The 22261-nt window shown below is 43.0% G+C and overlaps 1 protein-coding gene across 1 annotated transcript in view; it reads left to right on the plus strand.

Annotated features, from left to right (window-relative positions):
- Positions 1-22261, plus strand: part of SCN8A (sodium voltage-gated channel alpha subunit 8) — a 188573-nt gene that overhangs the window by 51684 nt on the left and 114628 nt on the right. Inside the window, exon 2 of the mRNA XM_059682931.1 lies at positions 18586-18915. Coding sequence (XP_059538914.1) covers positions 18640-18915 — 276 coding nt within the window. The 5' untranslated portion in view covers positions 18586-18639. The remainder of the gene's footprint in view (positions 1-18585; positions 18916-22261) is intronic.

A 22261-nucleotide genomic window follows, 5' to 3' on the forward strand; every position in this document is an offset into this window, starting at 1 on the left:
GGGATGTTAGTGAGGGATGACCAAACGACTGAACAGCAGGCTGCATGGGGCGACCAGGCCGGCAGGGGGGTTAGTGAGGGATGACCAAACGACTGAACAGCAGGCTGCATGGGGCGACCAGGCCGGCAGGGGGGTTAGTGAGGGATGACCAAACAGCTGAACAGCAGGCTGTGTGGGGTGACCAGCCTGGCTGGGGAGCCGCGAGGGATGACCAGGCCAGCAGGGGGGGCAGTTGAGGGCGACCAGGCCAGCAAGGGAGGTCAGCTGGGGGTGACCAGGCTGGCAGGGGGCCAGTTAGGGGCAACCAGGCCAGCAGAGGGGGGCAGTAAGAGGTGAATAGGCTGGCGGGGAGGGGTGCAGTTGGGGGTGACCAGGCCAGCAGGGGGGGGGCAGTTGAGGGTGATTAGTCTGGCAGGGGGGCAGTGAGGGGCAACTAGACTGGCACAGGGGAGTCAGTTGGGGGCGACCAGGCCAGCAGGGGGGACAGTAAGGGGTGACCAGGCTGGTGGGGGGGGCAGTTAAGAGCGACCAGGCCGGCAGGGAGGGGGCAGTTGGGGGCGATCAGACCGGCAGGGGGGACAGTAGGGTGATCAGGCCAGTGGGGGGGGGGGCAGTTAGGGGCCACTAGGCAAGCAGGCAGGTGAGCGATTAGGAGCCAGTGTTCCAGGATTGTGAGAGGGATGTCTCCAAGGGGTCCCAGATTGGAGAGGGTACAGGCTGGGCTGAGGGGACTCCCCCGACCTGTGCACGAATTTCATGCACCAGGCCTCTAGTAGTTTTTATAGAATGTTTCAACCTATTGTATTTCTATATCAAGAGGAAGGCAGTCTATTAGGCCTTCTATCTAGTGGTCTGAATGAAGGCATGACAACTTTAGCCCAAGGGGGATGATCAATTTTGTGGACAACAAATGTCATATCCCCAAATCATCACTTAACTTTTATCACAGAGATCTTAGACTCTGGGTATGTGGAAAGGTGATTAACAGAAATTTAGTTATATAGTTGATTTGAGCCCTGGTTCTCTTGGATATTGAAGGTCTCAAACAGGTATTTAGAGTCAATTTGCCTCCAGTATGTTTTTGTTGTGTACTGAAGACCATAGCAGTCTCTCACTTATGCCACAAACAATTACCCAAAGGTCTACTGTATTCCTCTTTGTGAACAAGGCAAGGCATCTTGGAGGATGCAATAATTAATAAGCATGCTTTATCCTGGAGGCTCTTTTAATGAGGTAGGGAAAAGGAAGCAGAAACATAAAACTATAATTTAAAGTAGTGTTTTAGGAATAATATAAAATACTAAGGGGAGGTCCAGATTGTTTTTGACTAGGGGGACTATGAAGAGCTATCCCAAGTAAGGAGTGATAAGATAGCATTCTAGGCAAAAGGAATGGCACAACCAAAGGTGTAGGAATGGAAAAATACAGTAGGAATGAGGAATGGTTTTATGGAGCATAAATACAAGCAGAGGATGTCTATTAATAGGCTGAAATGGGCCCTGAGTGCTCTTTTAAGGGTTTGAAATTTTAATCAAAAAGCAGTAGAGAGTTTTTGAGCAGAAGGGAGCCATGGCCATCAAACCAAATTTCCTACCAGTTTGCAGTTGTATCTGCCAGTGTGGAATTGCTGTACAGCCCTTGAAGTTGCATGGGTTCTGCCAGCCTTGAGGATTAGTCAGATTCACTTGTCATCAGTGAGGTGGTTAACAATAGTTAAGGTACCATAACAATCATAAACACTTTTCTGCTTTAATTTTTCATGTAGGATCTCTGTTGGCCTCATTTTCTCTCAGTAGATGAGAGGGAGAACTCTGAACATCTCAAGAAAAGGTATAAGATTAAGTCTTGTTAGTACATTACAAATGAGATTATAAATATATTTCTCATCTTGCTACCACTGTGCTCGTCCCAATATAACATTCTTTTCCTGAATGAGCACACCATACTACAGAGAAGCACACTGGATCAAGAGTCACATCCTGAGTTTAAGTCCTAGCTCTGGTACTTACTGTGTGTGACCATGAGCAAGTCACTTAACCTCTGTGAGCCTGTCATGGGGGTGGCAGTGGGACTCCAGTTGGAAAGTGGATGTGTAAGTATTGTTAACAGTATTGGGATGCATGTTGCTGTGCTGTACATTTAGAGATGATGTCTCATACAGGCATTGCTGGTGGTGGTTATGGATGCTTCCGAAAAGACTGTCTACATTATGTCCACAAGTGCTTAGAGGCAGTGAGTTACCATAGACAAGCACTAGGCTAGAAAGCAGAAACACTAAATCCCAGCCTACACTCTGCCACTTAATGGTGTCACTCAGATGCAACTACCTGCTTTTGTAAGCTACTCTGCTTTTGTCTTAAGGCACCGTAAACACAAAACAGGACAGCAGCAAAACACACTCAAATTCAATTCCAAAAGACTTAACGAGCCATGTAGACCTTGACTGGAGGATTCTTGAAGATACTAGCAGGAAGTATTGGACTTTAAACCACTAGACTTCCTAAAAAGTATTCATTAGGCATCTGTCTCCTTTTTCTATCTCCTTTGTTTTCTGCCCTCAAACTTCCCAGTCTGATTGACAGCTGCCTCCTGGGCCACGCTCTCCAGCATCAGCCATATTCTCAGAGTTTTCCTTCTTGGCCTCTTTGTCATCGCCATCATAATCATTATTATTATTATTTAGAGAGTTTTCCCTTACACATTATTCCGTTCAGCATAAGGAATATAGCTGCTCTCAACAGGAAAGGAATTCTCCCTCCTCAGAAAATGGACAAGGACCGTTTAATATTTTGTCCTTGTGTCACTGGCTGTTTGATGCCAAGTAAGTCAGTTAACCCCTTTAACCCCAAATACCTTTGCTGTGAAGTCGGAGCTAGCAATATTTGCCCCTTTAACCTCACAAGCGAGGGTGAGATGAGGTAGAGGATAGAAAATGCTCTGTAAATGTTAAAGCGCTACACAAATATGAGGTGGCATTCATTTGTAGCCTTGGCAGCTATTTGCAGTGTGTCACTCTGTCAGTTTAACCTCTTAAGATTCTTAGCAAGTCTGAAATCTTGTTCAGCTAAGATCTACCCTGGTTTTGGCCTTTGTTATGTTGGAGTATGTTCCCTCTATATCCACTTTGTTGAGAGTTTTTTGTTTATTTTTTTATCATAAATGGGTGCTGAATTTTGTCAAATGCTTTTTCTCATCTTTTGAGATGATCATATGATTTTTCTTCTTTTTGTTAATGTGAGATCTACCTTGATTTTTATCATGGCTGAACACAGTGTATTGTTTGCTGCTGTGCCTTCCTAGTAATTCATAGCCGGGCACTGAGTATTATTGCACTTACACTTGTATAAAATGGCACTTGGAGAGCTCTGACAGGTACCCTGTCATCTGTTCCTCATGGTAACTCTTTGAGGAGGATGGTTTTATCGTCTCCGTGGTTGAAGCTGTGCCTCCCAGCTGTCTATATGTGTTTCCCCTGTTTGGAGTCCCCTGCTTATGTGGTCTCAGTACCACAGCAGCCATTTGGGTGATAGTCTTTTCTCCCTTACAGTCTCATAGCAGTGTGAGCAGTGGGTTATCTTCTAGTTACCGTGTAGTGGGACTAAGCTGCTATCCATTAGTGATTCAGGAAGTGAAGAGCAGACCTTGTGGTGCCTGTATCCAGACCTCTCGTCCACACTCAAGCTCTGTCACTCGATGCTGCTTGAATGCCCTATGATTTGACCCAGTTTGGGTTTCTTTTTTGACGAGTGAAGCAACCCGTGTGTTGCCAGAGTAGCAAAACCCCATGCAAGCTGTCAGTTCTTATGTTGTCATTAAAAGTCTTCCGGGGGTGACATGAGAGGAGTGAGTTGGACTTCAAGCTCACTCCCTGCTCCAATCACAGCAGAGCTGCTTTTGTCTGTATTGTATATTAACATTTCATCTTCGGAGCAGGCAAATGCTTGACCTTAGTCATTTTCAGAGCATCATGGTACAAGGGGAGTTTTGGCAGGCGGCTGCTTCCCTTGTTAACCTTGGGAGTTTATATTTTTTCTTGGAGTCTGTTTCCTCACTTGTAAAGTGAAGCCGTCAATACTGCCTAATTAGGTTGTTGTGAGGATTAAAGGTAATTTTTTTATGTCTGACAATCTCTATATATAAAAGCCTAAGCGACCGTTAGGATGGAACGACCAGAACAACTGGTCTCTAATAACACGCACTGACCACCAGGGGCAGACGCTCAACGCAGGAGCTGCCCCCAGCCTGCAGGCCCCAGTTGCCAACGGGTCCTGCCCCAGGCCAGCAGGCCCCTGGGCTGGGACGGGGAACTGGCGGTGGGTTGTGGCAGACACAGCCCCTTTCCCAGGGAGGCCGAGGGCCGGCTCCCTCCTCGGGGTCGGCGGCCAACCTCCCGGGTCCCTTCCCCCGTCCCTCCTCCCATCCGGCAGGCCCCAATCGGCCTGCGCCCGCCCATCGTGATGGCGGTTGGCCCCTCCCCCCTGGCCAGCAGGCCCCGATTGCCTGAGCCCGGTGTCTGGCACCTGTTGGTCAGCTGATTAGCGCTCCCGATGTGGGAGTGCACTGACCACCAGGGGTCAGCTCCTGCGTTGAGCATCTGCTCCCTGGTGGTCAGTGTGCACCATAGTCAGTGCGCAGGCTTTTATATATATAGATAGTCCCAGATCCATTGTTGTAAGAGTTGACCATTGAATCTGGAGTTGAAAGAGACATAGTCATTATTTTGTGTAATAGTTTTAGAACTATCGTGACACTTTGCAGGAATGTCTTCAGGGGTGACATGAGAGGAGTGAGGTAGACTTCAGGCAGAGATGCTTTTCCCTGTATTATAGATTGACATTTCATCTAAGATTTCATTTGAACTTCAGTCATTGAAAACAAAAGCGTTTTAAATTTTTAGTCCAGCTTTCTACCATCCGGTGCAGGAATATACTTTACAACATGACTGACAGATAATGACTTATGAGAATGTGTTCTGATAACAGTTTTCTAAGTTCTGAGCCTTCATGTGTTTTAAAGCCTTGGTAAATTCTCTTAGAGAAGCAAACTTTGCTTAGCCTGTCAGAGTTCAAGATAGTTAATTAATATTTATGCTGGAAAGGATCTTAGAAGAGATGCAGAGAAGGGGGAAAGACTGCTGATAAGAACTAGTGTAGTGAAATGGTTCAGAACACAGATCCTGAAGCCAAACAGCTCGATTCCCACTCTGTGATCTAGGGCAAGTTGCTTAACCTCTCTGTGCTTCAGTCTTCTTATAAATAATATGGGATAATAACAATAACTACCTCACAGGGTTATTAGCAGGATCAAAATAATTATAGAAAAGCTTTTAGAACTGTGCCTAGCATGTTGTAAATGCTCCATTTAACTACTATTACTGGTAGTATTATGATCATCATTATTTATTGAGATCCACTTCTGTATCACCTCATTTAACACTCAAATGAAGAAATGGAGATGCTATAAGATAATTTGCCCAAAGTCAACACAGCTGGCTCTATAAATCATTTCACTCACCTCCCTCCTTTTATAAATAAGACCAAAACTTGGGTAGGTGAATTAATTTATTAAGGGCCATCCTGCTGGTCAGTGACAATATCTGAATTATAAGATCAGTTTCTCAGGCTTGGCCTAGGATTGTTTCTCTTTAGGGAGTTTAATAGAGATCTTGATCTGATGTCTTAATTTTTTAAAAATCTCTGTGGCAAAGGTGATGTCAGCTGTCCAAAACCATTATTTTGGTTGGAAATTGTCAAGCTTTATAGAAGCATATGAGCTAGGATCTTACTGATCATGGAGAGCAAAAACCTTATAATCCTCATTATAGTCAAATGCCGTATTTTTGAAGATGAAAAGGTAAGGTCAAATATTGTGACTTAACTTCTGATTTCTGTATGCTATGAAAAAAAGTATATGCAGACCAAAGTAATAAGACCGTGGGATGTTACTGATGTTAACGTGGTCCATACCTTCATCCTCAGTTGTGAAATATGTTCTAAGTCCACCAAGCGTTCCCACCATCTCTTTCTCTGGTAAGAGTGAAATCATATTCATTTCTCAGTTCAAATTGGCAAGCATGCCTCTGGCTGCATATATTCTATAATGTAATAGAGATTATATATAACTTGCTCGCATTTGTCTTTTGTATATATGATATATTGATACCCCTTAATTACCTTTACACTTGGATTTTTGTATCAATTGAGAAATGAACGTTTACAGTGTTTAGTGTCACCAATTGCCCAATAAAAATTTATTTCTACAATGATGTCATTTTTGTTTTGTAGGACTTAAGCAATGATTTGTAGGAATTGTTTTGGATTTTTATTTATTTTATGAAGATTGAGTGGAATGGAAAAAAATGAAGCTGGTGATACAAGTGGTGTTAAGAGCTAATATTTACTGTGCACTTTCCACATGTTAAGACACTTCATTAACCCCTATACTTTCTTTGTTATTTAAATAGGCCTCATAGTCATTATATAGTAGAGTGGCAGAGCTTAAAACCAAAAACCATTGGATTTTTGGTCAGAAGCAGTGAACTTAAGCTGATTAACTATATATCCAATTGTGAAGGAACATGTTATATCTAAATATAGCATGTGTTGATTTCTTTTTTCTCAGGTACAATTAGGAATTAATTTTTCTTACTGTGTATAGCTACTTCCTCCACTCCAACCATATTCCTTCATATGGAGGGATTTTTGCTGTTTCCACTATGCCCACTAAATGCTTACGGGAGAAAGTATAAAATGGGAACTTCTCATCCAGGCTCTAGGGTGGTACCTAGAAGCCAGTCGTTGATACTTGAGATAAAATCTAGCTCCCTAAATATTTTAGTCCTCCTTCCTAGGTATGAGTACCAACTAATTGAAATGTCTCTTTTTAGATGTTAAACATTATGCCAACAGTTTAATTCTCTGGAAAACATGGAAACAATTAGTAGAAAATAAGACAAAATGTACTTTCTCTTTAGACCATTGAATGGGGATGGGAGGAGAGGGGACCAAATAGGTGATAGAGTCTCAATGTTACTGTGAATATTGTAATTCCTACAGGAAATTGAGGGTGAAATCTGATGTGCATGTTGGAATTGAAGCAAAGAAAAGTAGAAAACTACAGATCACAAAATGAAATCTTTTTCAATTATAAAGCAAGAAAAATTGTAGCGTAACTTACCCTGGCCAGGTAGCTTGGCTGGAGCACAATCCCATACACTAAAAGGTTCAATTCCTGGTCAGGGCACATACCTAAGTTTTGGGTTCGATTCTCTGGTTGGGGCATGAACAAGAAGCAACCGATCATTGTTTCTCCTCTCCTCTCTCTCTCCCCCTGTCTCTCCCCCACCTCCCTCTCTCACTTCCCCTCTATCTAAAATCAGTAAACATATAGCCTTGGGTGAGTATTAAAAGCAATGTATTTTATTTTGAGTCAGGAGACTAGTGAAGAGAATGACAATAGATGTGGAGCAACAACCAGAGTCTACAAGGAGTTTAACGTGTGGTTATAAAGGGAAAAGGCTCCTGTGCTTTGTGGGAGAAATAAAGGAAATGTGGGAAGCCAGTTACATTTGGGGGGAATCGGTGGTGGGGGATAGGTGACAAAATAGAGGGGAGTTTTGGCGTGTAGTGAGTTTGCAGTGCCAGGGCGGCGAAGTCTGATGACATCTTGATTGGGCTGTATGTTGATGAACAGCAGAGCAGGCTTGATAGTTGTATGACTATAGAGACAAGGTGGAAACTGTCTTCATTTGGGGCTGCTGGGACTTGCTCAGAGACACTTTCCGATCTATTTAAAATCATAATAATCATTGTTTTAACTTCATTTAAAAGCATTTTTAGGTCAACATATTCAAGTACTCAAAAATGAAGGTACTTCGCAAATATCTTCTGATAGAGTTCTTTATCATGGACTTTTTTTTTTATTATTATGGTTAATCTTTCATTTATATCCATAGTAGGCATCTTTCAAAATATTCTATAAACAGACCCTTCAAAGCATTTCTGCAGGAAGACAGAATGTAAATCAGCCAGGATTATGTGTCTCAAATGGATTAGGAAGAGATCAGGTATATAAAATCAGAGACAAAGAGCTCAGCTTTGGGGAAATTTGGTGGGTGTGAAGCTTGGGAATGACAAACTTCAGAGAGTCTCATGAAGTAGAAAGCCAATGAGAAGAATGACGTTCGCCAGGGTGAGGCTGAGCCATAAGAACTTGTAGGTGGGAGAGCCAGATTTTGATGTTATTAAGAGAGACCCAGGTCTGCAATTTTTCTTTCAAATGAATAAAATTAAGGTTTGATAAAATTGTTTTTATTTCGATTTCTAGAACTGTTACATGATTTTCCAAAATGAAGTCTGTAAGTGACAAAGAAGAAAATTGGCAGCCTGGCATGTAGTTGTCACTGGAGGAAGGAGGGGCCCAGGGAGTGGGACAGTGTAAACTTACCATCTGGCTGCATTTCTCTCTTCTGTGATAAGAGCCGCCCACCTTCCTCCCAGTGCAGAACTGCTCCTCTGGCTAATTCCAAATGAGCTATTTATCAACATGCAGAGAGCTGACTGGCAGTCCTCCGAGTCTAGCTATAGTTCTATATCAAGCTTCTTCTCTTCTTTTAGTTGTTAAATCTTGTCCTTGAACTTTAGAACCACACACCTACTGCCTGTTTAGTGTCTCTATTTGGATATAACAAAGCAACTCAGACTTAGTATGTTCAAAACTGAAGTCATCGTCTTACCTGAGCTGTACATCATATTTTATTTCCCGTCTCAATGAATTTACTACCTCCTTTCATTTGCCCATAACAGAAATCTGGGCCTCTTTCTGGATTTTTGTTCTACTTTACCCCCCACTTCAGTTAGTTGACAAGACTCTTTGGTACATTATCCCTAATGCTGCTGCCAGGTTCAAACCATCATTCTCTCTCAACTAAATCACTTCTTCACCCTGATCTTGCTTCTCCTCCACCCCATCTCCCCATCCCCCTCATTCTCTACACTGTAGCCAGAATGGTCTTTCTGAAATATAACTTTAAGTCTTCTTATTGCCTTCAGGATAAAAATAAAAACTCCTTCCCCTGGTAATGACTTTACCTTCTAGATGTGGCACCTGCTTACCTGTTTGTTAATTGTCTCAAGTCCACTTACACTGAACTGTATGCAGTACCCAAGTGGCTTGATCGCCCTTTTCTGTGGTGTCTTGTATATGCTACTTCTTCTTACTGACATCCGTTTTCCTGCCATCCCCACTCCACAAATTCTCCTTCAGGCTTTGGCTAAAATGCCACTTTCTCTAGGAAGCCTTCCCTGACCTTTCCAAACTAGATTAGGTGTCTTGCTTGTGTATGTCTATAAAAGCCTATTTTCCTTTTTTTTTTAAGCCTATTTTCCTTGATTGGATTTGTCATACTGTACCTCACCTGTTGACTTGTCTACCACCCCCAGAAGACTTTAAAGGTCCTGAAGGCAGGTAGTTATAATTATTATCAGTACGGTCTCTGGCATATAGTAAGGGCACAGTAAATGTCTTCGGTTTGTTTTGGTTTTTTTCCCTCTCTTTTTAAGAAAACTGTGGTAAAATATATGTAATATAAAATTTATCATTTTAATTATTTTAAGTGTACAGTGCAGTAGTATTAAGCACATTCACATTGTGCAGCCATCACCACTGTCCACTACCAGAATATTTTCATCATATCAAACTGAAAACAACCTACCCATTAAACAATGCTCCCTTCCCCTAGCCTTCAGTAACCACTATTCTACTTTTTGTCTCTAGGCATTTGACTATAGGTACCTCATATAAATGGAATTATACAATATTTGAATTTTTGTATCTAGTTTAATCACTTTGTGTAATGTCTTCAAGGTTCATCCATGTTGTAGCATGTGTCAGAATTTCCTTCCTTTTCAAGGCTGAATAATATTCCATTGTATGTAGGTAGCACATCTTGTTTAATCCATTCATCTGTCCACGGACATTTGGGTTGTTTTCACATTTTGGCTATTGTGAATAATGCTGCTATGACTGCGAGTGTACAAATATCTGGTTGAGTCCCTGCTTTCAATTCTTTTGGGTATATACCTAAAAGAGGAATTGCTTAATCATATGGTAATTCTATGTTTAATTTTTTGAGGAAATATCATACTGCTTTTCATAGCAGCACGAGGTTTTCAGTTTCTTCACATTCTTGCAAACACTTGTTATTTTCTGTTGTTGTTGTTTTTGTTTGTGTGTTTTGCTTTATAATAGCCATCCGAGTGAGTGTAAGTGGTATCTTGTTGTGGTTTTGATTTGCATTTCCCTAATGATAAGTCACATTGAGCATCTTTTCATTTGGTTATTGGCCATTTGTATATCTTCTTTGGAGAAATGTCTAGTCAAGTTCTTTATTCATTGCTTAGGTTGATTGTTGTTTTTTGTTGGGTTGTAGGAATTCTTGATGTATTCTGAGTATTAAACTCCTATGAGTTGCAAATATTTCTCCCATCCTGTGGGTTGCTTTTTCACTCTCTTGATAGTGTCCTTTTATGCACAAAGGTTTTTAATTTTTATGAAGTCCAAATTTTTCTTTAATTTTTCTTTCGTTGCTGCACTTTTGGTGCCAAATGCAAGAAATCATTGCCAAATTCAGTGTCTTGAAGCTTTTCCCCTATGATTTTTCTAAGAGTTGTACAGTTTAGCTTTTACATTTAGATATTTTACCCATTTTGAATTAATTTTTGTATGGTATAAGAGTCCAACTTCGTTCTTTTGCATTAGGTAACCAGTTTTCCCAGCACCATTTATTGAAAAGACTGCCCTTCCCCCCCATTGAATGGCCTTGGCCCCTTGTTGAAAATCATTTGACTATATACGTGAGGGTTTGTTTCTAGGCTCCCTAATCTATTCTGGTCTATATATCTGTCTTTATGGCAGTTACACACTGCTTTGGTTACTGTATTTGTAGTAACTTTTGATATCAAAATTGAGTTATTCAATTTTGTTCTTTTTTAAGTCTGAGACAAATTTTAATACTACTTGCTCCTGACATTTTTTTCTTGTGTGCCCTTGCCTGAAGTGTTTCCTTTAACAATTCTACCCAGATGTCTTTCTCCCTTCTTCCCTGTTACAAGCTCACTCAGTGCCAGTTTTCTTTCTCTCTTCCGGTATTTTCTCCTTAATTTAGATTCATCTTTATTTTTATGTGTCCAGGCTACAGCTAGCATTTTAAAATCTTAGTCTTCCTGGATGACCAAAGGAAGAGAGCCTTGATCATCTGTGGCCCCAACTTTGAGTCTAGTTCAGTCTCTTTTGGAACTCTCAGGTTTAAAAGTCACTTACATTGTTCGTTCATCACCTTAGCACTGCAGGAAGAAGAAAGCTGAGATAGTAGTGGGATGATGCACAGGGCAAATTACCTAAGAGACGGTGGTATGGGAAAAGAGCATTTTATTGGAGGCCAAGAACTGTGTACTGTAGCTCTGCATCTGTCACTAATTTGCAGTTAGACAACATAGCTTCTCTTATTTAATTTATTGATAAGTTTATTACAGTAAGGATAGTTGGATTATATGGTCTAAGTCCTAAAAAGGTTATTTTTACTTTTTGCAAGACAATTTCCTCAGAAGGAAGAAGGAGTTTAAGCTGGTTTTAATGGATGAATAGAATTTAGGTAAGAAGGAAAGAGAGACTTCAGGAGATTTAAAACAAGGAAATGAAAGTATTTTTAGGAATCAATGAAAATAACGGTGCCCAGACTTTTTATTAAGTGAGGCAGAGTCAGTTGGATATCCACATAGCAAAAGAATTAACCTTGACCTCTATCTCACAGGATATACAAAAATCAATTTTAAATGATTTGAAATCTAAATAAGAAAAGTAAAACAATAAAGCTTCTAGAAGAAAACATAGGCTATTAGCTTCATGACCGTAGGATAGGCAAAGATTTCTAGAACAAACAAACAAACAATCAAACACAAGAATGTCTATCAGGTAGAATGGAGAATTAAATTGTTCTATATTCATACGCAGAATACTACACAGTAATAAAAAAAATGTATCATTCTACACATACAACAAAGATTCATTTCACAGAAATAATGTTGAAAGAAAGAAGCCAGACCCTGAAGAGTATACTTATATTCCATTTATATGAAGTTCAAGAACAGGCCAAACTAATCTGTGGTGATGGATATCAGATAACCATGGCTGGGATTGTATGGGGTTGGTGGATATTGACAAGAGAGCCATCTGGAGTGCTGAAAATAAATATGTATCTTGATCTGAGTAATTGTTACATACACACACACACACACACAAAATAACCAGTCTGTACACTTAAGACCTGTTCACTTGTACTATGTTCTACCTTAGAAAAACAAACTAGAAAACAAAAACAAAAACAGTTACCAGAGTAGATGTTCTTGCAGGGAAGCAGTGGAAGGAAATGCTTGAGAAGTGAGGTTGTAAAAGGCCTTGAATGGCAATGAAATGGATTCAGTCCATAACTCTAATAGTTCAGAGGGAGGGAAATGACATAATGGAGGCATATTTTTAGGGAAACAGACCTTTGGAGATGTGCTGGGTGGACTGAAGCTTGGTCCACAGTGGGAGACTGTTGCATATGACCTGAATTAGGGTGATGCTATTTTTTTTGGTTTGTTTTTCACTATTTAATGTCTTTTTTCAATTACAGTTTACATTCAATATTTTGTATTAGTTTCAGGTGTACAGCATAGTGGTTAGGAAATCATATACTTTACGGAAGTGTTCCCCCGATATTTCCAGTACCCACCTGGCACCATCCATAGTTATTACGATATTACTGGCTATATATTCCCTATGCTATACTTACATAAGAAGTACAAGCTACCAATTTGTACTTCTTAAACCCTGACCTTTTTCACCCAGTTCTCTAACCCACTCCCCTTTGGCAACCATCACTCTGTTCTCTGTTTATGAGTCTGCTTCAATTTTGTTTATTTGTTTATTTTGTTCTTTGGATTCTATATATAGGTGAAATCATGTGGTATTTGTCTTTCTCTGACTGACTTATTGGGTGATGCTATTTTAAATGGAAACTCAGAAGGAAGAATTAGTAAGGCTGGTGAATGGGTTGGACAAGGACAGCAAAGATGACAGGACAAACATGACTGAGGTTCCATACTTAGGTGCCTGGAAAAACAGTGGCCCCAATAACAGAATTTAGAAGGCCCGGAGGAGGAATCAGTTTGGGAAGTCAAAATGTGTATTTTTTTTTTATTTTTTTTTTAGACTAGAGGCCCGGTGCACAAAAATTTGTGCACTCGGGGGGGGGGGGGAAGGGGGGTCCCTCAGCCCGGCCTGTGCCCTCTCACAGTCTGGGACCCCTCGGGAGATAACGACCTGCTGGCTTAGGCCTGCTCCCGAGTGGCAGAGGGCAGGCCCAATCCCTAGGTGCAGCCCCTGGTCAGGCTCAGAGCAGGGCCGATTGGGGAGTTGGGGCACCGCCCCCTGTCATGCACAGAGCAGGGCGATCGGGAGGTTGTGATGCCACCCTCAGTCACGCTCAGGGTAGGGCCGATTGGGGGGTTGGGGCACCGTCCCCTGTCACACTCAAGGCAGGGTCGATGGGGAGGTTGTGGCGCCACCCCCTGTCACGCACAGAGCAGGGCCCATCATGGGGGTTGGGGCTTTGTACCCTGTCACGCACAGAGCAGGGCCCATCAGGGGGTTGGGGCGCCGCCCTCTATCACCCACAGAGCAGGGCTGATCACAGGTTTGGGGCGCCGCCACTCTCACACTCAGGGCAGGGCCGATGGGGAGGTTATGGCTCTACCCCATCACACACAGAGCAGGGCCCGTGGAGGGGGGGCGTTGGGGCGCCGCACCCTGTCACAGACAGAGCCGCAGGGCAATCAGGGGGTTGGGGAGCTCCCCCATTATCAGGCACAGAGCAGAGCTGATCAGGGGGTTGGCGCGCCTTCCCCTGTCACGCTGATCCCGGTGCCGGGAGGCCTCGCGGCTCCGCTGATCCCGGTGCTGGGAGGCATATTACCCTTTTACTATATAGGGTAGAGACCTGGTGCACAGGTGGGTGCCAGCTGGTTTGCCCTGAAGGGTGTCCTGGATCAGGGTGGGGGTCCCCACTGGGGTGCCTGGCCAGCCTGGGTGAGGGGATGATGGTTGTTTGCAGCTGGTCACACATCCTTCAGGGTGGGGGTCCCCACTGGGGTGCCTGGCCAGCCTGGGTGAGGGGATGATGGCTGTTTGCAGCTGGTCACACACCCTTCAGGGTGGGGGTCCCCACTGGGGTGCCTGGCCAGTCTGGGTGAGGAGCTGAGGGCTATTTTTAGGCTGGGGGTGACTGAAGCTCCCAACCGCTCCTTTTTTCTTTTCTTTTCTTTTTTTTTTTTTTCTGGGCCAGCTTTAGCTTTGAGGCTTGGCTCCAGCTCTTAGGCCTCCGCTGCTGAAAGTAGGTTTCTGGCCTTTGCTGACAATGTTGCGATCCTGCTGGCTGAAGCCCGGCAGGTTTCTGGGGTTTTGTTTAGCTTCTATGTTTGTTACATAGTTGCTTGCAGCTCAGAGGCCTGCAGGGGCAGGCGGGGAACGTTGTAGTCCTCTGTCACTGAAGCAAGCAAGCCTCATGTTAGTTTCAAGCTGCCTGGCTGCCGGCCGCCATCTTGGCTGGCAGTTAATTTGCATATCACCCTGATTAGCCAATGGGAAGGGTAGCGGTCATACGCCAATTACCATGTTTCTCTTTTATTAGATAGGATTATATGTTTTTATTTATTTCAGAGAGGAAGGGAGTGGGAGAGAGAGATAGAAACATCAATGATGAGAGAGAATCATTGATCAGCTACCTCGTAGAGGTCAAGTCCCCAACCTGATCATGTGCCCTGATCGGGAATTGAATCGTGACCTCCGGGTTCATAGGTTGATGCTCAATCACTGACCAATACCGGTCAAGCCCAGTGGTGACAGCAGTTGTGGGGTTCAGAAGAACAGTCAGGGCTCTTTGGATAGGAATCTGAAAATCACCCACGTACAGATTATTTTGAGTAGATGAGATCCCTGAAAGAAAGTGTATCAGAGAGATTGCAGAAGGCCGGCCCTTAGAAAAGGAAAAGGTTGTAGGGGAAGAGGAGACTGCAGATGTGGATAGAACCAGGATCATTTAAGGCAAACGAAGAGAGAGTGGGTGGTGGGGGTGAAGATTAAAGGAGAAGATACAGAAGTAGGAGAGGAAAAGGAAAGACTGAGAATGTCATAGAGAGCAGGGGTAATTGAAGGAACATGGTCTTGGGGAAGTCAGGAGGAAATAGGATCTGGAAGCAAAGGCAGAGGACTTAGCCTTGGACAGCTTTACCTGTGAAGAACCCAGGTGTGTATATCAGGTCACAAGAGTTTGTCAGCATCTTCAGTGACTTCCTTGCAGTATTATTTGTCCTCTAAGTCGGCACTGAGGGAGACTCAAAGTTGAAAATGAGTGTGGCTATGGGAACCATGGAGTCCCAGAGATTTGGACTAATTTGGGTCCCAGACATAATCCAATACTCTGTGGAAGGGTACAGAAGAAGTTTAAGACACCACCCATGACCTCTGGAAATTTATATGGTGCAATTCAACAATAATTAAAAGCCAAAACAAATGTGAGCAGGATGTTTTGAGTCCTGACTATGTCATTTTCTAGCATGTAATTTAATAATATCTACCTCATATATTGTTCTGGAGATTAAATGCACTAATACAAGCAAGGTGCTTGGACCAATGCCTAAAACATAGTAAGTACATGATAAATGTTAGCTAAGATCATGAGAAAGCTTTAGGAGTTCACAGGGGGAAAATAGTGAAGGCTGGAGCTGGTGGGAAGGCTCTGTAGAGGAGTGGGGACTTACGGGAGGTAATTCAGGGACAGACAGGAGGAAATGGATGGAGAAGAAGGAATTCTAAGTTGGGGAAAGCATTGTAAATGAAGTCTTGGATTAGTAAAACTATTGGCCTTTGCATGTAACTTACTCGATGGCTCAGATGCTTCCTGTTGTGAAGTACTGGGAGTTAGAGTAGGATAGGAGGCTAGATAACTGATCCTATATAATAAAAGGCTCATATGCAAACCGACCAAACTGAGGAACGACCGGTTGCTATGATGTGCACTGATCACGAGGGGGCAGACGCTCAATGCAGAAGCTGCCCCCTGCTGGTCAGTGCGCTCCCACAGGGGGAGCGCCGCTCAACCAAAAGCCAGGCTCCCAGCTGGCGAGCACAGCAGCAGTGGCAGGAGCCTCTTCCACCTCCACTGCAGGCGGGTGGTAAGGAGCGAGGGGTCCTGGACTACGAGAGCCCCGGACTGTGAGAGGGATGCCTGCCTGTCGGCAGGCAGACATCACCCGAGGGGTCTCGGACTATGAGAGGGCACAGAACGGGCTGAGGGACAACCCCCCCCTCCAGTGCACAAATCTTGTGCACCGGGCCTCTAGTATTTGTCATACTAGCAGGAGTGTGAGTTGAGGAGTCAGAGCTCTTTGGTTGTGATTTTTATCCTGGCCCTGTGTCTTTGGGCAGGTTGTCCAGCCTCTTAGGTCCCCAAGTTTCCTAACCTGTAAAATGAAATGGACTGGATCCGTAATCCCTCAAAGCTGTAAAATTTCATGCTTCATATGTGCAAACGACCTATTTGACCGTACCGCCTGTGGAACCGTGTTCTTTTGCGCAGCGAGAAGCTGACAGGTCTGCATGGGGCTAACTTGTGGTTCTGGCCTCATTAGTCCTGTGCTGTGAGTGAGCCGACCAGCCTGCATGTGGACACTACTTACTGCCTCAAGATCTCTGCGGGTGTACTTATAAAAGGAGCCCCTGGGTATTTCACTCCCAAACTATTTAGAGTTAACTCTGCTACTGTTCTCCTGAGGAGCCTGGAGTTTTATGGATGGTGCCTTAAAGTGGACCCTGAGGGCTAAGGAGGAGGGAAAGAACAACCTCTAGCTTTAAAAATAAAAATCTCAGATTGTCTTTGTGGGACAAACTACAGGAAGAGCAGCGCCAGGAGCACCCGATGAACTGCCAGTGACACCCTAAAGCTTTCAGGGTTAGACTCACCTGCCAGGGTCCTTTTGTGAGTCACCACACACTGTGTCCCTTTTCACATTAGGGAGTCCTTTGTTGCAAGGCATGGATTTACATAAACTTGTGGAAATGGAAATGGAAATTGCTTTCAAATACCATGCTTAGAAATCATTGGCTCTGTTTTGGCACTACCTCAGTTTTTCTTTTCAGAAGGGAATTGTGGTTTGTTACTCTGTTCTCTCTTCCCGTCCTTCCTGCTTTGAACCCCTCTCGGGTTGCACGAAGGCGTTTCTGCTGTCATTCACCCCGCAGGGCTGCAATGCTGTTGCATCAGGAAGTCCTCTAAAATGCCTCTCCCATCTGCTTTTCCTTGCTGCTGTGTGGGGGGTGCGGAGAGCAGTGTCTGCCCTCTCCACAGAGGAAAGTGCTTTGCATTTGTCCCTGGCAGGAGCTTGGTCATCAGAGAAGGTACTTCTGAGCTTTTATACTGGATGGATTTTACACAACTTGGTGAATTGAAAAATACCTTGAAACAAAAGAGCCAACGCAGATGGAAGCTATTTTTTCTATATTTTGTGCCTCCAAAGTTTTGAAAGGTTTAGTGTTTTCAGAAGCTGGAAAGACTGACAATTTACCCTTGTGTTGTCCTTGGAAGTTATAGTATTTCTTTGGGAAATGGAGTTCCAGAAAAGGAAGGTGACTTGTCCAAAGCTAACACATATGCCTGGGTGACATTAAATGTGCCTTATTAGTTTAGAATAAAAGTTCCTTGAGGATATGGAATTTATTTATTTACTTTTAAAAAATATATATTTTATTGATTTTTGACAGAGAGGAAGGGAGAGGGACAGAGAGTCAGAAACATCAATGAGAGAGAAACATCGATCAGCTGCCTCCAGCACACTCCCCACTGGGAATGTGCCTGAAACCAAGGTACATGCCCTTGACTGGAATCGAACCTAGGACCCTTCAGTCCTTAGGCCGACGCTCTATCCACTGAGCCAAACCAGTCAGGGCTGGAATTTATTTCTGTGCAGTAGTTGTATGTGGTTCCTAACAATGAGTTGCATCTTTTTAAAAAAAATATATTTTATTGATTTTTGACAGAGAGGAAGGGAGAGGGACAGAGAGTCAGAAACATCGATGAGAGAGAAACATCGATCAGCTGCCTCCAGCACACCCCCCACTGGGAATGTGCCTGCAATCAAGGTACATGCCCCTGACCGGAATCAAACCTGGGACCCTTCAGTCCTTAGGCCGATGCTCTATCCACCGAGCCAGACCAGTTAGGGCAATGAGTTGCATCTTAAGTGAATAATAAATACCAGCATTCAGGAAACTCCCATCTTTGGATCTTCTAGCTGATCATTTCCCTGAGGGGTGGTTATGACATGACCTAATCCATCACGCCACAGATTTTTCTGAAGAGAAGTGTAACCATGTCATGTTAGAAACGATGTGGTGCAGAGGTTGTGGGTACAGGCTGAGTGAGACGGTTTAGGCTGGCCTCCTTTCCGAGCAGTGATTGATTAATGCTGTCTGTGTTGCTTTTCCTTCCAGAGCTGGCCTGTCCTGGACGCAGCATAACTAACGAAGCTGCTGCAGGATGAGAAGATGGCAGGGCGGCTGCTCGCACCACCAGGCCCTGATAGTTTCAAGCCTTTCACCCCCGAGTCTCTGGCAAACATCGAGAGGCGCATTGCCGAGAGCAAGCTTAAGAAACCACCAAAGGGAGATGGCAGCCACCGGGACGACGATGAGGACAGCAAGCCCAAGCCCAACAGTGACCTGGAAGCCGGGAAGAGTTTGCCTTTCATCTATGGGGACATCCCACAAGGCCTGGTCGCTGTTCCCCTGGAGGACTTTGACCCGTACTATTTGACGCAGAAAGTGAGTGGCAGGAGGTGGAGGGACAGCTTCCCATTCCCCTTTCCTCGCAGGCTTGGGGCAAACGGGAGGAAGAGCTGCCTCTTTGCCAAAGTTTGGATAAGTAGTTAACCTTTCGTTGCAGTTCTGGCTCATGGGGATTATTTTTCAGTTTAATTGCTGCTAAGGGTCATTTGTGGGCTGTGGCACTTCTGAACTCTCTTAATAAGACTTATGTTTTTTGGCTCCTGCCCAGATTAGAAGAAGAGGACATAAATGGAATGGAAGTATTTAATAGAGTCCAAGAAAGATGACATAGTAAAAGATGGTATAGCCCTAAAGAATCTCACACTCACATCCAAAATTCTATCTTTAAATATAAAGATGGCCCTAGCCAGTGTTGCTCGATGGTCAGAGCGTTGGTGTGCACTAAAGGGTCTCAGGTTCGATTCCCGGTCAAGGGCATGGACCTGGGTTGCAGGTTTGATCCATGGCCGGGCGCGTGCAGGAGGCAACTAATCAATGTGTTTTTTTTTCACATCAATGTCTCTCTCTCTCTCTCTCTCTCTCTCTCTCTCTCTCTATCTATCTCTATCTCTATCTCTATCTCTCTATCCATCTCTATCTCTATCTCTATCTCTATCTTCCTTTCCCTTCTTCCCTCCCTCCCTCCTACTCTCTCTAAAAATCAATGGAAAAAATATTCTCAGCTGAGGATTAGCAAAAAATAAATAAAAATAAGGTTGGTGTTGGTATTGTGACATTAACAGATCCTGTTAATACAGTGGAGATGATAGATTTGTACTCTTACCAGCTCTATTTTTTACATTGAAGCATCGCTACTGGGCCCAGGAATAGAATAGAGGAAGCCAAACTGGGTCAGTGAGGAGAGACTCTGGGTCTTTGGCCTTGTTACGCAGTTGTCTGGGTTGAGCGAGCACTGATTCTTGCATTAGAGTCTATCCTGTTATTCCTGCTAGTAAGGAGCATGGGTGAAAGAGATACCAATCTTCACTTGGTCGAATTTCAAAACTCCCTAACAAATAATCGACCAAACCTTGGGTTTCTTCCTCATGATTAACTTGCAAAACAAGGCAACAAGTAGAGAAGCAGAGCCCCCCAGATAATCCACCAGCCAAGCAATTAGCCATTGAACAGTGAGGACTAACATTGGATACCATTTTAGGGGATCCCTCTTTTAACAGATGTCATTTAAGTAATTAAATCAATCGTTTTTCCAGATTCGGGAGGGGGGGTTGTGTAATTATATTTTTATAAATATAAAGCTTAACTAAACTGCCTTTATTAACAAAACTGCCTTTAATTAAATCTCCTTTTAGTATTTCCATTTTAGAAGAAATTTCCCTTTCTTTGGCTTAATTATGGGACAGAAGTAAGACGAGGCCAGTAGATCTCTTGACTTAGTTATACTTATGGAAGCACTTTTAGTTCAGGATGGCAAAAGCATTTAAGACACTCTCTACACAAAATGGTCCTACCTAATAGGAAAAAGTGGAACCAGTAGCTTATATCTTCCACTGGGAAATTTAGAAAGTGTAAGGCACACAACATAATATAAAGAACAGTAGACTGGACGTAATAAATCCTGACTCTACCATAATTTACCATGCTTATTATTTCTGTTTTTCTTTTTTTAGTATATGTATTTTTCAAGCTACAAAGTAATTTATGGGAAAAGAAAGTAATAAGTGAAGAAACAAACTTCTCAAAACTAATTCATGCCCTTTAGCGAGTCACTGCACAGCTATAGACCTAAATTTTCTCATCCAGAAACTGAGAAGTTGGACATAATTTTTAAGGATTTTTTTTCAGATACCAAGTTCTGGACCTAAGCAGTTTTCATAAACTGTCATCAATTTCCCCATTTACTCTTCCCTTTTTTGAAGTTTAACTTTTTTACAAGGGGCTTTGTGAGTAGGGGTACGTGGGTGAGAGAGGAGGCAAACTTACTTTCTGGGTGAGTGAATAAGGGAGCATAGAAACTTGGACTGTTTTTAGAAAAATGCTTTAGTCATAAAGTTTTGAAATATATTTCCTTCCTCTTTCCTACACTTGCATCCATGTCCTTATTAGAACTATAAATGAATGATAACTTGCAGGATTCAGGTTGTGCCTACTTAAATAAGTTTGGCCAGTTGGTGTAACTTTTTCAGAAAGTACTCGTAGCCATAAGCAGACGGGTAAAGCCCGTTGGACCCTTGCCTTTCAGATGGCTAAAACCTCTTCACTTTTATTTGAATTCTTTATTTTTCTAACTCGTATACAAGTTAAGTTTTCTGTTTTGAACCTGAATTAATATATGAAAAACATAGCGCTATCTGCTGTCAGAGCCCTAGTGTTCCTTTTCATGCCTTCCCCGTGATTCCTGCGCCATAGGCAATGTCTGATGTCTCAGACTTCAGCGGCCCTGGCCTGGGGGAGAAGAGCCAAAGCGGGTGGGTTTCTGGCCCCGGTCAGTATCATTCCTTAGCTACGCCAGACACTGATAATGTTCCACGAGCGACTGGCTTTCGTGATAGACAGTCTGACTTCAGCCTTTGGTTTCACCATATGGGTAAATCGTTCGTGGAAAGAATAGCTTTAACTGTTGTGTTGTTATTTTTGAAATCCTTTAAAAATAATTGTGAACTATACCACCATACTATGCCACCATGCAGAAAGGCTCGTAAGTACCTAATTTAATGATTATTATAAAGCAAACAAAGTAACACCCATGACAAGAAAGAACATTAGTAGCACTTCAGAAGTTTTAATTATACGTTTAAGTAAGGGATTTTTCAGTTGATTAAAGATAAGTTTGCTAAAGCTTACTTGCAAATCTTCACTGGCATTACTTCTTACTAACTAGGCCTTTCACTACGTCAAATTAGCAAGGCCTCCCCTTCAAGGAAGCACACTGGGGATTAAACCAAAATAAAAAAATCTTGAGGTTAGAAATGACTTTAAGAGGCTGTTCCGTTCTATAGTTTTTCCAGAACTGCTTTAAATAATTCTTGCAAAATAGAATTTCTTTTCTTTGCTGAATGATGAGAGTGGATTTCTTTATCTTTTCAAATTAATTAATAGTTTTTGTTACTCTTATAGAAACTTGTTTCTTATTTTCTTCCCTCTTTATTGTAAGGGTGAAAGAAAGCTACTTCTCTATTAGTAAAGCCCTGGTTTCCTCCCATTGTGGATGTCACACTTTCCAGGCACACAGAGCCTTAAAATTCGTATATCACATTTTCAGGATACTCTTGTACCAGCTGGTGCTGGTCTGAGCTGTCATCTGCTTCTTGGCGTCCTCAACAGTATTGTCCACGTTGCATTTCAACTCACTTCCCTGCTGGTTCTTGAAAAAAACCTGGAT

Source organism: Myotis daubentonii, chromosome 2 (genome assembly GCF_963259705.1).
Source record: "Myotis daubentonii chromosome 2, mMyoDau2.1, whole genome shotgun sequence".
Taxonomy (NCBI): Eukaryota; Metazoa; Chordata; class Mammalia; order Chiroptera; family Vespertilionidae; genus Myotis; species Myotis daubentonii.